Raw genomic sequence first — 17,115 nt, forward strand, 5'->3', positions numbered from 1 at the left:
AGCTGCAGCAATGCCAGATCCTTTAACCGGTGCCTCTGCAGGGACCAGAGCCATTGCAGTCAGGTTCTTAACCTGCAGTGCCACAGTGGGAACTCCCAGTGTTTTTTTTTTGTTGTTGTTTTTTCTTAGTAGTGGAATCTGGGTATTCACGACTTTAAGGGTGTTTGATATAAATTTATTTCGACTTTGATTTATGTTTGAAATTTTTTCATAATAAAATATTGGCCCCCAAAATGAACTCCAGGAATAAATAGATGCTTTAAAATTAAAAAAAAAAAAAAAGAGGCATTCCCATCGTGGCTCACCAGAAACAAATCTGACTAGCATCCATGAGGACACACATTCCATCCCTGGCCTCGCTCAGTGGGTTAAGGATCTGGCATTGCAGTGAGCTGCGGTGTAGATCGCAGAAGGCCGGTCAGATCTGGCGTTGCTGTGGCTGTGGTGTAGACCTCAGCTGCAGCTCCAATTTGACCTCTAGCCTGGGAACCTCCATATGCCTCAGGTGTGGCCCTGAAAAGACAAATGATAGTAACAATAAAATAAAATTTTTAGAAAGAGAAAGAAAAAGCCTCTCTTTTCTCCTCTTCTCCTTTTCTCTTCTTCTGAAAAAGGCAATTCAGGATTCGGACCCTCATGAATGTCTTGCTTCCACCCTCTGATTTGCTGCAAGGCAAACACGGCAGGGATTTCCCAGGAGCACAGTATACTGAACTCTGACACTTGATCAGGGAGTAATACACAGAGAGGATCAATCAAACCCTGTGGAATGGACACGCTTTTGGTGATGGTGCCATAGCTTAGTAGAGGGGGCGTGTGGGAGCTTCAGCTCATTCAGACGAGTTGTCCAAGGAAGACGATCCCCCAGTGGCTTCACTGCCTCATCTGTGAGTGACAGCCACCAGCTGGTCTCACTGGGGAGCAAGACCCTTATCACTGGCTGATAGCCTTTATTACCAGTTGATCTCTGTTTGGATCTCCAGAGCAGCACAGCCTCTACACGTAGGAAGTTTCCAATGAGCTAAGCAAGGGAGGAGGCATGAAAGTCATCAGAAGCCAAGCAGCCTTGGTATCTAGACATCAAACTCTGGGCCGACAAGCAAAGCCAGCTGATAGATGGGAGGAAGAGTCAAGGCTGTTTGTTTTCAAGTAGCAGAGAAGGCAATTTGCCAGCAAACGAGGTTGAGAGAGAAAGACAGGAGAGTGCACCGATTGTCACTGGGTGAATGTTAATCGGAAATAAATGCAATCGGAATGACAGCTGCCCTAAGAGAGGACCACCCTAGGTCCTTGTTCGGATGGTTCCTCATCTCCTGGAGGTGGAGGGAGGCAAGGGGACTTCAGCCTCTGTCTTACACTCCCTTAATCACATGCTCCACATTATACCAACCAGAATGGCCATCATCAAAAAGTCTACAAACAATAAATGCTGGAGAGGATGTGGAGGAAAGGGAACCCTCCTACACTGTCGGTGGGAATGTAAACTGGTGCAATGACTATGGAAAACAATATGGAGATGCCTCAAAAAACTAAAAATGGAACTACAATGTGATCCAGCAATCCCACTCCTGGGCATCTATCTAGACGAAACCAAAATTCAAAAAGATACCTGCACCCCAGTGTTCACTGCAGCACTATTTACAATAGCCAAGACATGGAAGCAACTTAAATGTCCATCAGTGGAAGACTGGATGAAGAGGATGTGGTGCATATATACAATGGAATATTACTCAGCTATAAAAAGGATGAAATAATGGCATTTACAGCCACATGGATGGGCTTAGAAACTATCATACTAAGTGAAGTCAGTCAGTGAAAGACAAACATCATATGAGATCACTGATACATGGAATCTTTAAAAAAAAGGATACAAATGAATTTATTTGCAGAATAGAAACAGACTCACAGACTTTGAAAAATTTATGGTTACCAAAGGGGACGAGTGGCGGGTGGGAGGGATGGACTGGGGGGTTGGGATCGGTGTATGTACACTGTGGTATATGGAATGATTGGCCAATGGGGACAATTTTATAGCTCAGAAAACTCTACCCAATATTCTGTGATGATCTATGTGGGAAAAAAAATCTGAAAGAGAATGGATATATATATATATAATATATATGAGAATCACTTTGTTGTATGGAAAAAATTATCAAACCTTGTAAATCAACTATACTTCAATGAAACTTTTTTCAAAATCACATCCAGAGAGCCACACCCCATCCTCATGTAAACCCCTCCTTCTTCCTTGGAAACCTATGCCACCTGACCAAAGCAACTTCTGCTCAGCCCAACCCTCCCCAAACCCTGTTCAGCAGCCAATGAGAATTCCAGCTCCTTCACCGTCTTCCTGTCTCTAGAAGTCCCCCCAGTCTGCAAGCAGCTTCAAGGACAGTGCAGAAAACCCATGAGGGACAACTTGTGTGGTATCTTAGTTTGCTCAGTCCCACCAACAGACAGGCATTTCTACTTCAGCCACGCATTTCTCTGACCAATATCCAAATCTTGTCATCTCCGGGACCCCATGAACCTCCGACACCCCAAATTTCCATCGATGCAACCCTCTTATTTGCTAATGCCGATGACCCCTGGCTTTGGGATTTGATCAAGACTTTCAGTCCCAAATGGTGCCTCTTCTTAAGGATGTCAGCTCATCCTTAATTCCGCTTCCTTCTGAAATCATGGACTCTGCTACAGAGTAACTTCGACAAATATTTTTCAAGTATTTACCATGTGTCAGGCACTATCCTAGACACTGGGAGAAAACAGACACAGTTCTTGCCCTCTTGGAGCTTACAATCTAAAGGGAGAGACACACAGTCCAGTGCAGTGGTTCTCAATGGAAGGAAGAAGCTTTCATACCTTCCAGGGGACATTTGGCCATATCGGGACACATTGTGACTGCCACAGTTTGGGGGTGGGGGATGCTATGGGCATTTGGTGGGTAGAAGTTGGGGATGCTACAAATACCCTATAGTGCACCGAACACCCCTCGTACATACATATACACATACAACAAAGAATTCTCCTGCCCCAAATATGACTACCGCTGACGCTGAGAAAGCACAGTATAGTGGGAGAGACGCCCGGTCTAATGGGAGAGGCATATTAATTTAATAATCTAGCAGATTCTGCAAAATGGCAACTACAGCAGCCACAATGAAGGAGGGGGTTTAACCTAACCAGAGAGATCAGCAAGGGCTTCCTGGAGGAATGGTTGCTTGAAGTAGGATTTGCATAGATGATAGGAGTTAACCAAACTATCATGGAAAAGGAAAACTTTCCAGCAAAAGGAGAAAGCATTGTAATGGGCTGGGGAAGTAGAGAGCCTGATGAGAATGAGGAACTATGAGACCCGTGCCTGGAATGCAGCTGGCATTCAGCTCAATAAATGCTTCTTCCATGAACATGTGTATTGCAGGTGGAGAGTAGGGTTGGGCCCCTGAGGATAGTTCATGTTCCATGTTCAAAAGCAAAAGTGGTCTATAATTTTCTTGATGGGTAATGTTAGCATTATTCTAGTCTCAAAATAGGATAGACAAGAGTCAGTTCTAAGTGGATAATTGACTTAAGCATGGAAAGTTCTAGAAGGTAATATAAGAGAATATCTTGATGACCTTGGAGAAGGAAAAGTTTTTTGTGTTTTGTTTTTGCTTTTTTGTCCTTTAGGGCTGTACCTGCAGCATATGGAAGTTCCCAGGCTAGGGGTTGAATTGGAGCTGCAGCTGTCAGTCTACACCACAGCCACAGCAATGCAGGATCCAAGCCACACCTGTGCCTACATGGCAACGCCAGATCCTTAACCCACTGAGTGAGGCCAGGGATGGAGCCCACATCCTCACGGATACTAGTTGGGTTCATTACCCCTGAGCCACAACAGGAACTCTGGAAAGCAGCATTATTTTGTAACAAAAAAAAAAATATTTTTTTAAAATGATCTACCACAGTAAACCTTTAATTAATTAATTAATATTAATTAATTTTTGGCCACAGTGTGCAGCGGCTTGATGTGGGATCTCACTTCCCAGACCAGACACTGACTGAACCTGGGCCACAACGGTGAAAGGGCCAGGTCCTAACCACTAGACCACCAAGGGAACTCCCTTGTCACAAAAATTCTGCCATTTCAATCAGCCAGAAGTAGCGCAATTATGATGGGTTTTGGGTGCAAATGAAAAAAAAAAAAATCACTGACTCATATATGTGTGTATATATATATATATATATGTTAGTTAAAAGCAGTAATATGTTATTGCTTAAACATTGGGACTTTTTCCACTTGTATTTGACATTTAAAAAAATTTCTCCCAGCCTCTGCAAGCCCCACGTGTATCTCTGATGTCCACTGCTCGGTGGGACCTGCCAAGGACTGTGTGCCTAATTGCCTCAACTGTGCATGATCCCTTACCAGTGCCAAGACCTGGTAAGGAAGATGCTGCTGGGAGGGAGGAATAGAGGGGCTGCCCTTCCCAAAGGATCTTCTTCTTCTTCTTCTTTTTTTTTTTTTTTTTTTTTTTTTTTGTCTTTTTGCCTTTTCTAGGGCCACATCCGTGGCATATGGAGGTTCCCAGGCTAGGGGTCGAATCGGAGCTGTAGCCGCTGGTCTACTCCACAGCAACAGCAACTTGGGATCTGAGCCACATCTGCAACCTACACCACAGCTCACAGCAACGCTGATCCTTAACCCACTGAGCAAGGCCAGGGATCGAACCCGCAACCTCATGGTTCCTAGTCGGATTCATTAACCACTGCGCCACGACGGGAACTCATCAAAGGGTCTTCCTATTCCTATTCCCAACCCCCTTCAGACTCACCTGACCAGCGATGTAGATGGGGAGGAAGATCCAGGCCAACATCAGCACGGAAAATATGCCCTGCCCGAGAAAATAGAGTCAGGACTCGGCTGCCATCACGTGGATTTGGATTTCCCTCTGTGCCCACAGGGAATCTGGCCTGGTCCACCTCTGGTTCTGCCTCTTACTTACCTTCCCTCCCTGGGCTGACGTGTTTCTCTGTTTAAAAAACCACAGGGGAGTTCCCGTCATGGTGCAGCGGAAATGAATCTGGCTAGGAACCATGAGGTTGCAGGTTCGATCCCTGGCCTGCTCAGTGGGGTAAGGATCTGGCATTGCTGTGAGCTGTAGTGTAGGTCGCAGACACATCTCGGATCCTGTGTTGCTGTGGCTGTGGTGTAGGCTGGCAGGGGAAGCTCCGTTTGGACCCTTAGCCTGGGAACATCCACGTGCTGTGGATGCTGCCCTAAAAAGCAGGGGGGGGCGGGAAGGATACAGGGATGACGATGGGAAGAGTGGCACGGGAAACTCGCTGTGACTCCTAGTGCTATGACTCCTAAACCTCCCCTTTATCCCCTTGTGTTCCCCCTGCCCCACCCATCTCCTTGGGTTCGGGTTAAAACAAGGCTGTATGCTCAGGCAGGCCACGCTGCTGAGCTGGCCTGCTGGATGATGTTATACAGGTCGCTGAGACTCAGTTTCCTCACCTGTGAACTGTGGGTACCAGCGTCCCCCATCCCCCCCCCCTTGTCACAAGGAAATCAGTGAACCAATGCTTCCTGAGCACTTCCTATACACCAGACTTGCCTCTGCACGCTTTCCCAGCCTGAATTCATTTAATCCTCACCATAACTCAGTATGGCAGGTACCATTGCTATCCCTTGTTTTTATACACGAGGCTCAGAGAGGTTAAGTAACTTGCCCAAAGTCACACAGCTTGTTAAGTGTTAGAGCCCAGATGTGAATGCAGGCAGTCTAGTTCTAGTCTGAAACTGAATGTACTAACATGATGTGGCACAGAGTAAGTGCTTTAAAAATGTGCATCATTAGGACTTCCTGTCGTGGCGCAGTGGTTAACGAATCCGACTAGGAACCATGAGGTTGCGGGTTCGATCCCTGGCCTTGCTCTGTGGGTTAGGGATCCGGCGTTGCCGTGAGCTGTGGTGTAGGTTGCAGACGCGGCTCGGATCCCACGTTGCTGTGGCTCTGGCATAGGCTGGCAGCTACAGCTCCGATTAGACCCCTAGCTTGGGAACCTCCATATGCCATGGGAGCGGCCCAAGAAATGGCAAAAAGACAAAAAAAAAAAAAAAAAAGTGCATCATTAGGAAGATGCAAATCACTGTTAAGAAGTTCCGGCTGTGGTCCAATGGGATCGGTGGCATCTCTGCAGCTTCAGGATGCAGGTTCAATCCCCGGCCTGGCATAGTAGGTTAAAGAATCCGGCATTGCTGCAGCTGCAGCGTATGTCACAATGGCAGCTCAGATCTGATCGCTGGCCTGGGAACTCCATATGCTGTGGGGTGGCCAAAAAAGAAAAGAAGAAAAAACCAAAAAAACAAAAAAGAAGTGCATCCCCTTGCACTCAGTGAAAATCATATCCTGAATGAGCCCACGGAGACTGTGTCCTACCTCTCGGGTATCTGTGGGGTGGCAAAAAGATCAAGAACCACTGACCCACCTAAGTTTTGTGACGGTCCCTTGATATCTAAGACCCAAAATACCCTCCAGTTCCACGATAACTTCGATCTTCTGCATCACACGGAAGAGATTCTGAACTTTCTTCACACATGTATTTGCAGGGGTCGTGGCCTGATGGGCTCCCATCATGCAAAATAGGGACGCCTGAGACTTGTAGACCAAACTGATTTTTGTTAACCAGGGGTGCCCTTGCTGATTGCTGTTTGTGTTTCTTTCATAAAGCACTACTCTATTCTTCAAAGTGCACATTATTCATACCACTGCCCCCCCATCTACCTATGAGGTGGAGTGTGAGCTGTCCGAACTCTGATAAAATACTTACATTAAACTCATAAGCTGTTACGGAAAGGCCTGCAGCAGCACCTGACCCCGCCAGACCAACGAAATGTCCACTTCCAACATTGCTGGCAAACAAGGATGCCCCCACCTGTGGGGAGATGGACAGGTCAGGTCTTCCCGCCATGGTCTAGGGTAGCCTCTTCCCACCTTCCCATACTCCAAAGGGACCAAGGCAGAAGGAAACATAGAGAAAGCAGAGCCATCTTTAGCCTATCTAAGCCCCCCTTTTCACATTAGAAAAAGACTCTTCTTCCCTAAGACTCTTTTACTTCCACCTTTCAGAAACTGGCATGACAAATACACTTATGCTTAAAATGTGAACTGACCCCCCCCAGCTGCTAGGGTTGTGCAGTGCACAACTTGAACAACTGTATTCAGCATCCCTGCAGAGAGGGGAGACGGATGACAAGTGTTGTAGAAAGTGCTCTATTATGAGAATCAGGGTGCCTGTCTTATTCCCCACCTCTGCTTCTAACTTAACAAAGTAGAGAGCCTTCTTTCTAATAGAAATCTAAGCAGCCAAGATGGTATTTGAGAACCCTATCCTGGTCTCAGTTGATAGGATCAGACACGCCTGGGCACCCGGCCCAAGCTGGGTCAATTACGTTCTCTCTAATGGGAGTCTGGGAGCAGGACCCATCTTTGCTGGTCCCTTAGACTTGGGGTGTGTAATCCAAGGAGGTGTGTGTGTAGCCGGGGGACGGGGGGTGCATAGCAGAATCAGCTATGCGATCATCACTGCCACTCTGCTGAGAGAAAGGAGAATGAAGGAGATTTGTGAAAAAAAGCCACAAACTTTTTTTTTTTGCTTTTCAAGGCTTCACTTGCGGCATATGGAGGTTCCCAGACTAGGGGTCGAATCAGAGTTGTAGCTGCTGGCCTACACCACAGCCATAGCAAGGCAGATCCAAGCTGTGTCTGCAACTACACCACAGCTCACAGCAATGCTGGATCCTCAACCCACAGATCGAGGCCAGGGATCGAACCCGCATCCTCATGGATACTGGTGGGGTTCATTACTGCTGAGCCACAACGGGAACTCCTTCATCTTATTCCATTCCATCGATCTATCCTTATGCCAGTACCACATTCTCCTGATTATTGCAGTATGTTTCGAATGCACAAAGTGTAAGTCCTTCAATTTTTTCTTCCTTTTCAAGATTATTTTGGCAATTCTGGGTCCCTTGCATTTCCATATGAATTTGAGGATTTGTTTGTGAATTTCTACCAAAAAAAAAAAAAAACCAAAACAAGAGGGGATGCAGCTGGAATTTTGATAGAGATTGTGGTGTGTCTGTAGTTCAAGTTTGGGAGGGTTACCGTCTGAAGAGTAAATAGTATTAAGTCTTGGACTCTCCATGGACACAGGCTGTCTTTCTGATTATTTAGTCTTTCTTTAAGGTCTTGCAATGATGATTTCAGTATACATGTTGCCCGTTTTGTTGTTAATTTCACTATTTTATTGTTTTTATGCTGTAGTAACTGGAATTGTTTTCTTACTGTCATTTTCAAAATGTTCATTGTGGATATGTAAAAATATTCATCGTTTATACTGATTTTTTTATTGCCCACATTCTGCAACCTTATCGAACTCATTTATGAGCTGTAATAGGTTTTTTCTGGGTTACTTCGGAGTTTCTATACACAAGATCATGTCATCTGCAAATAGACATAGCTTTATGTCTTCTTCAATCTGGAGCCTTTTACTTATTTTTCTTGCAGGTTAGCCTAGCTAGGACCCCCAGTAAATTGCTGAATAGAAAAGGAGAAGGGGGAAGTTCCCATCATGGTGCAGTGGAAACGAATCTGACTAGGAACCATGAGGTTGTGGGTTCCATCCCTGGCCTCGCTCAGTGGGTTAAGGATCTGGCATTGCTGTGGCTGTGGTGTGGGTCGCAGAGGCTGCTCGGATCTGGTGTTGCTGTGGCTCTGGCGAAGCTCAGGCAGCAACTGCTCCAATTCGACCCCCCTGGCCTGGGAACCTCCATGTGCGCAGGTGTGGCCCTAAAAAGACAAAAAAAAAAAAAAAAGGAAGAGAAAAGAGGACATCTTTATCTTGTTCCTGATATTGAGGAGGAAAGATTTCTTTCTCCATTAAGTATAATGTTAACTATGGATTTTTGTAGATGCCACGTGTCAGGTTAAGAAGCTTTCCTTATATTTCTAATTTTCAATTTGTGTTTTTATTATGAAGTAGTGTTGGATTTTATCAGATGCTGTCTGCGCATGAATTGAGGTGATCACGACATGGTTTTTTGTCCTTTATTATATGATATAGTAAATTAGATTGATTGACTTTTTAGTATGTTTAACCAATCTTGTATTCCTAGGATAAATCTTTCATGATCAGGTGTCTAATCATTTTTACATGTTGCTAAATTTGGCTTGTTGAGACTCTTGAGTCTATATTCGTTAAGAGGTATTTGTCTATAGCTTTTTTTTATTGGGATGTCTCTCTGATTTGGGTATCAGCATAATATTTAGCTTGTAGAGTGAATTAGGAAGTGTTCACATATTTTGGAGGAAGAGTTTATGAAAGATTGTGTTTCTTTAAACATTTGGAAGAATTCACCAGTAAAGCCATTTTGTCTTTGCCTTTTCTTTGTGGGAAGTTTTATGGTTACTAATTTAAGGTCTTTAACTCTTTATAGGTAAAATTCAGGTTTTCTATTTCTACTTGCATTAGTTTCAATATAGTTTGTGTCTTTCTTTTTTTTTCTTTCTTTCTTTCTTTTTGCCTTTTTGGGGCTGCACGCGTGTCATATGGAGGTTCCCAGGCTAGGGGTCGAATCAGAGCTGTAGCTGCCAGCCTACGCCACAGCCACAGCAATGCCAGATCCTTTACCCACTGAGCGAGGCCAGGGATGCAACCCTCAACCTCATGGATCCTAGTCGGATTTGTTTCTGCTAAACCACAACGGGAACTCTCGTAGTTTGTATCTTTCTAGTAATTTTTTTCATTTCATCTAGGTTGTCTAATTTTTTGCATATAAATGATTCATAATATTCCCTTATAATTATTTACATTTCTGCAAGGTCGTTAGTAATGTACCTTGTTTCATCTCTGATTTAAAAATTTTGAGTCATCTCACTTTTCCATCAGTTGATTTTTCAAAGAGACAGTGTTTGATTTTGTTGATATTATCTAACATTTTTCTATTCTGTATTTTGCTCATCTCCATGCTGATCTCTATTATTTTCTTCCTTCTGTTTGCTTTAGATTTAGCACACCTAAATTTTTTTAATATTTATTTTTATGGCCGCACCAGTGGCATATGGAAATTTCTGGAACAGGGATCGAATCTGAGTAGCAGCTGTGACCTACACTTTGAATCCTTTAACCCACCATGCTGGGCCAGGGATTGAACCTGCCCCTTTGCAGTGACCCAAGCCATGACAATCAGATTCTTAACCCCCTGTGCTACAGCAGGAACTCCTAGTTTGCTCTTCTTTTTTTAGTTTCTTACATTGAAAGGTTGGGTATTGAGATTGATGTCTTTCATTTTTAATATAGACATTTATAGTGTAAATTTACCTCTAAGCACTGCCTCAGCTGCATTCCACAAGTTCTGGTATGTTGTGTTTTGTCATTAATCTCAAAGTATCTTTTTTTTTTTTTTTTTTGTCTTTTTAGGACCACACCTACAGCACATGGAGGTCCCCAGCCTAGGGGTCAAATTGGAGGTGTAGCCGCCAGCCTACACCACAGCTACGTGGGATCCAAGCCATGTCTACCACCTACACCACAGCTCACGGCAATGATGGATCCTTAACTCACTGAAGGAGGCCAGGGATCGAACCTGCCTCCTCCTGAATACTAGTCAGATTAATTTCTGCTGAACCACAATGGGAACTCTAATCTCAAAGTATTTTCTGACTTCCCTTCTGATTTCTTCTTTGACGATTTGTTCTTTAGGAGTGTGTTGTTTAATATCCACATATTTGTGAATTTCCCAAGCTTCCTTCTGTTATTAACTTCTGATTTTATTCCATTGTGGGCAGTATACTTTGTATGATTACAGTAGTTTTTTTTTCTTTTTTCTTTTCTTTTTTTTTTTTTTGGCCACAGGTCCTAGGCCAGGGATTGAAGCCATGCCACAGCAGTGACAATGCTGGATCCTTCACCCGCTGCATCACAGGAGAACTCCTACAGTAATTTTTAATTTTAGACTTATTTATAGCCTAATATATAGTTTATCTTAAAGAATATTCCATGTATACTTAAAAACAAGGTATATTCTGCTATTGTTGCACCCATAATTCACCAATTATTCTACATACGTGTATAAATTATTGAAAGTAGACTATTGAAGTCCCCAACTATTCTCTTTTCTCTCTTCTTTTTTTTTTTTTTTTTTCTGTCTTTTTAGGGCTGCACCTGCGGCATACGGAAGTTCCCAGGCTAGGGGGCGAACACGAGCTGCAGCTGCTGGCCTACACCACGGCCACAGTAATGCCAGATCCTTAACCCACTGAGTGAAGCCAGGGATCAAACCTGTGTCCTCATAGATACTGGTCGGGTTCACTGCTGCTGAGCCACAGCAGAACTCCCGAAGTCTCCAACTATTAGTGTCTCTTTTTCTCTTCAATCCTCTTAGTTTTTGTTTCATAGATGTTTGGACTCTATTAGGGGCGTATGTGTTTCTAACTGTTATATTTTAATAGACTGACTTTTTTCTTTTTTTTTTTTTTTTTTGGCTTTTTGGCTTTTCTAGGGCTGCTCCCGCGGCATATATGGAGGTTCCCAGGCTAGGGGTCTAATCGGAGCTGTAGCCGCCGGCTTACACCAGAGCCACAGCAACACGGGATCCGACCACGTCTGCGACCTACACCACAGCTCATGGCAACGCCGGATCCTTAACCCACTGAGTGAGGCCAGGGATCGAACCTGCAACCTCATGGTTCCTAGTCGGATTCATTAACCACTGGGCCACGACGGGAACTCCAATAGATTGACTTTTTATCATCATATCATGTCCTTTGTCTCTAGCAACAATTTTTGTCTTAAAATCTCTTTTGTCTAATATTAGGATAGCCACTCCAGCTCTTTTTTGATTACTGTTTGCATGCTGAATTTACCTAATGCTTTTAACTACCCAAACAGCTTTTATTCAAGAAAAACAGCTGAAGCTCAGTAAGAAGAGAAAGTTTGATGGTGTTTTACCTGGCTCTATTCCCACCCCTTTCTCTTCAGCTCTGCAGTAATCTTGAAAACCAGCAGATAAGAATAGGATTGGAGCTGTTTCAAAGCCCCACTGTCATATTATTGTCAGTATTTTACCCATTTCACAGTTCCCTGGAAACCCCTCCTGGCACAACTTATCTTTGTTTGACCTGACTCAGTGATCACCCAAAGTGAGCAACATTTACCTAGAGGCATTAGTGAAAAAACTGTCAGAGGTAATTGTTTCACATATGCCTCAGAGCCAGCTCCTGGCCACTCCCCTCCTCAGCTTATGCATGGAGGGTGGGACCCAGGTTTGAGCCAGTTAGCATGTCAAACTACCTTGGTCACAGTGATTGGCACAGAGATGGGCACGGGATACAATCAAAGATGAGCTATTTGGAGTTCCCGTCATGGCTCAGTGGTTAACGAATCTGACTAGCATTCATGAAGATGCAGGTCTGATCCCTGGGTTAAAGAGCCAGTATTTCTGTGAGCTATGGTGTAGGTCGCAGATGCGGCTCAGATCTGGCGTTGCTGTGGCAGTGGTGTAGGCTGGCAGCTGCAGCTCTGATTGGACCCCTAGCCTGGGAACCTCCATATGCCGCAGGTGGGGCCTTAAAAAGGAAAAAAAAAAAAGATATTTTCCAAGGATATTGCCCTGGAGGCAAGTGCCCTTTCCATGTTGGACTGGAACTTGAGAGGATGAAAGGTCTGGAGAAATGACAGCCATCTTGTTAACATGAAGTAGAGTTTGTCTGGAAATAGCACCCACCCAGAGGAAGGGAATCTGATAGAGATAGATGATAGATAGATAGATAATAGACTGATGGATGGATGGCTAGATAGATGAGAGATGGATGATACATAGACGATAGATGTATGTATGTATGTGTGTATATATAGATGATATATATGTGATAGGTAAATAGAGGAATGGATGGATAGATTGATGATGGACTGATAGATGGATGACTAGATGGATAGAGAGATGGATAGATAGATAGGTAGATAGATAGATAGATGATAGGATAAATAGAGGGGAAGCTAGGTTCTTGTGATATCACTTGAGCCCCTGTACTCTGCTCTACCTTAAACCAAACCAACTCTAGATTTTTCCCTTAGGTAAGCAGATGCATTCTCATTTTGCTCAAACAAATTTGAGCTGGAGCTAAGCTTCTTTTAATTTAGACTGTGACCTCCAGACGACATGGAACCAGAGTCCTGAGAGAGCAAAGTCTAGACAGAATATCATCATTTGAAGAGTGTTTGAGAAGTGACTTTAATCGAACCAAGGACTACTTACTGGCCACCACACCATGTCTCCTCCAGCTAGAAAGTAGCCTTTCACTGTGTCTCGTCTGGTCTTCACTGTGGACTGAAACACAGAAGAGGGGTGGGTGAGGGAAATATTGGCAATCGGAGGCATCCCTAAAATGGTCCAGGCTACGGATGATAAACTGCAAGTCCAGTAGGCTAGACTTGGACATCCGATATATTTTCTTTTTCTCTTTTTTTTTCACAGAAGTCCCTGAACAATCCTTCCCATGACTATTGTTTGCCTGAAATACCTTATTTCATTCTTTTTAAAAATTAATGTATAATTGATATATGATATGTTACAGGCGTACAATATAGTGATTCACAATTTTTAATGTTATACTCCATTTATAATTATTATAAAATATTGGCTCTGTTCCTTGTGTTGTATAATATATCCTTGTAGCTTATCTCATACATAATAATTTATTTTTAATGATTTTTATTTTTTTCATTTTTTATACATAATAATTTATAGCTCTTAATGTCCTACCCCTTTATTGCTCCTACCACATTCTTCTCCCCTGTTAACCCTAGTTTGTTCCATATATTTGTGAGTCTGTTTCTTTTTTGTTACATTCACTAGTTATATTTTTTAGATCAAATGTGTTTTGCTTGACCCGTGGTTTTTAAGAAGATTTTCATCTGAATACCTTTAGAAGGGATATAAACTCTTCAGATCAACACAGCCCTTGCCACTCCTTGCTTCACTTATGCAAAATAACCTACTTCTGCCCCCTCCCTCCCCAGGCATTTGAGTTTTAGACCCACAGCTTGTCTATGATCGATCGCAATGGATTTCATTTCCTGAGTAGCAGTTCTATGTGCCAGGCCCTATGCTAAACATTTAGAAGCATCATTTCATTTTAATCCTCACCAACTCCTAGGAGGGGATGTCATTAGGCCAATCTAACAGATGAAGACGCCGAGGCTCAGAGGCAAAGTCACTCATCTAGCGCCATGTTTCTAGAGAGCAGAAGGGCTGAGACCTCAAACCCAGGTCAATCTGAGTTCAGAGCTCTTTCATTTTTAAAATTTATCTTAATATTATTATTATTTGTGAGGCCAGGGATTGAACTTGCATCCTCATGGATACTAGTGGGATTCATTTCCACTGAGTCACAATGGGAACTCCAGTTCAGAGCTCTTTAAAAGGAGTGAGCTTCCTGGCATTAAAAGCGCTTTAATAGAGACGTTTTGGCCACCAAGCAGCTATGCAATCTTGGATAAGCTGTCTAACTTCTCTGAGACTCTGAGTGCAGATGGATTCTTACTGGATAGAAGATGACGTGAAATGGTAGCTTTTTTTCCTTGAACATCATCTTACTACAGAACGGACACTATGGCCCCTTCCTGCTGAACCCTGACACAGGAAGTATTTTCCAAGAGTAAAGAACTCTTGTGCTAAAAGGGATTATCTAAATCCAGGGCTACCCAAGCCAGCAATACCCACAGAGTCTCTTGATTCTCTTGTGAAAATATAGGTTCTCAGGAACCCTCACCCTCACCCTAACTCTGCTCCTACCCTTCCCATCTGACTCAAAAGCCCTGGCTCTTAACAACATCTCATCCATCTCAACATGTCCTGCTAAGGTGGGGGAAACAAGGAAAGGTCAGATCCATGATCTTTGGGATGTCCGATATTTTTATCCCCTTCTTGACCTGGAGGAAGGAAAGTTAGGGGGTAAGAGTAGAGAAACGATCTTCAAATAGTCAAATTGAAGTGATGACACCTCAGTAGGCTATAGTTTTCAAGTCCTTTGACCCCAAAATCAGATAGGAGCACCTCCTTTGCCCCATCCTTATCCTGAAGTTACTAATCTCCTTCATATGTAAAGAGTCCCTAGAAATTGATAAGAAGAGCAAGAACTTCATGAAACTGGGAAAAAAATATGAACCCAGACTTCACATAAAGGAAACAAGTGGTCCTTAAACATATGTAAGGATGTCCAGCCTCATTTATTATAAGATAATAATACATTGAGACATTGTGTTTCCTTGTCATTTTGGCAAAAAATGAAAAAGTTTGAAAGGACAGTGTTGGTATGGATGCAATAATGTGACTTTCTCTCATACATTTAATGACGTATATGCAGATAGGCATATAACTTTTAACCTGACAATTCCACCACAGAGAATTTATCCTACATTATAATTGCACATATTCAAAATAATGAGCATCCAAAGTTTGCTTTTTTTTTTTTCTTGTCTTTTTAGGGCTGCATCCATGGCATATGGAGGTTCCCAGGCTAGGGGTCAAATCAGAGCTGTAGCTGCCAGCCTACACAACAGCTACAGTAACTTGGGATCCAAGCCACATCTTGGACCTACACCACAGCTCACAGAAATGCTGGATCTTTAACCCACTGAGTGAGGACAGGGATCAAACCTGCATCCTCATGGGTGCTAGTCAGATTCATTTCTGCTGAGTCACAGTGGGAACTCCCCACAGTTTGTTTATTGCAGCATAATTTGGGGAACTATCCAAGTGACCCTCAACAAGAAGCAAGTTAAATTACAGCGCAATCATCTAATGGAATACTGTGCAACTTTTAAGAAGATGAGGAAGCTTCCATATACTGACACGAAAAGATATCCAAGAGACACTGATAAGTGAAACATATCAAGGTAAAAAACAATATGTATAATAACTACCTTCTATTTAAGAAAGAGAAAAATATGTTAATATTTGCTTGAATTTGCCTGAAGAAACTCTGGAAGAATATACCAATGTACTAAAAAGCTAATAACCTGTGGAGGAGAAAGGTATTAGTAAGACTTTTCACTGTGTATTATTTTAAGTTGTTTTTATTTAGAACCATGTGACTATCTTGCCTTTAAAAAAACTTCTTTTAATTTTTTACATTAAAATTTTTTTAATTTATTTTTATTTTTTTAATTTTTGTCTTTTTAAGGCTGCACCTGCAGCCTATGGAAGTTCCCAGGCTAGGGATCGAATCAGAGCTACAGCTGCTGGCCTATGCCACAGTCACAGCAATGCCAGATCCCAGCTGCATCTGTGACCTATGCTGCAGCTTTCGGAAGTGCTGGCTCCTTACCGCATTGAACGAGGCCAGGAGTCAAACCGGCATCCTCATGGTGACTAGTCAGATTTGTTTCCACTACACCACAATGGGAACTCCCCTTTTTCTTTTTTTAAGAGCACAAGATTCAAAGTGAAGGAGATAGGGATTCTAACTCCAGCTCTCCTAACTCACTGACAGAATAAGGAACTTAAATTCTTTGAGCCTAAGTTTCTCTGTCTACAAATGGGTATGGTAATAATACCTTCCTCATAGAAACCTGTTTAAATTACATAAGATAACAGGAGTGAAAGTGCCTTACACTATACTTGACACATAATCAATGCAATGCATTCTTAACATTTTAAAGTTCTGACTACTGAATGACCTTGAGCTAGTCTCTTCCCCCAGTGTCCCTCCTCCCTGGCCTGGCTTACCCATAGTCCAACAGCCAGGACGAAGAGGAAGTACAGAACCAGCACTGCGATGTCCGCTGGCTCCAACGTCCTCTGGGGAAACACCGCCAGGGGATCTGACTGCGTGGGCTGAGGGCTGCTGGGACTGCTCTCCATGGTCCTGAACGAACTCTCAACCCTGTGAAAGTACAAAGCCCGTCAGATGCCAGAACCCGGTACCACTTTTCCCACCCTCTAGGTGACTGCCTCCTTGGGCATCCAAGCAGGACGATACACATGGGAGATGTGTGATGGAGACGGACCTCAGGGAGGCAGATCCATCCATTCATTCATTCATTCAACAAACATTTACACGGAAG

At 43.2% G+C, this 17,115-nt stretch overlaps 1 protein-coding gene across 6 annotated transcripts in view; it reads right to left on the reverse strand.

Annotated features, from left to right (window-relative positions):
- The window catches only part of SLC5A11 (solute carrier family 5 (sodium/glucose cotransporter), member 11), a 79,869-nt gene that overhangs the window by 50,140 nt on the left and 12,614 nt on the right, over positions 1 to 17,115 (reverse strand). For all 6 annotated transcript variants that reach the window (XR_002340998.1, XM_021081312.1, XM_021081311.1 and 3 more), the window contains 4 exon segments: positions 16,778 to 16,934; positions 13,304 to 13,375; positions 6,817 to 6,921; positions 4,815 to 4,874 (listed from right to left, as the gene is read on the reverse strand). Coding sequence is in view for 5 of the 6 variants with exons in the window: in XM_021081312.1 (XP_020936971.1) it covers positions 4,815 to 4,874; positions 6,817 to 6,921; positions 13,304 to 13,375; positions 16,778 to 16,934 (394 nt within the window). In the remaining variant the exon portion in view is untranslated.

This window comes from Sus scrofa, unplaced genomic scaffold (assembly GCF_000003025.6).
Source record: "Sus scrofa isolate TJ Tabasco breed Duroc unplaced genomic scaffold, Sscrofa11.1 Contig1431, whole genome shotgun sequence".
Classification (NCBI taxonomy): Eukaryota; Metazoa; Chordata; class Mammalia; order Artiodactyla; family Suidae; genus Sus; species Sus scrofa.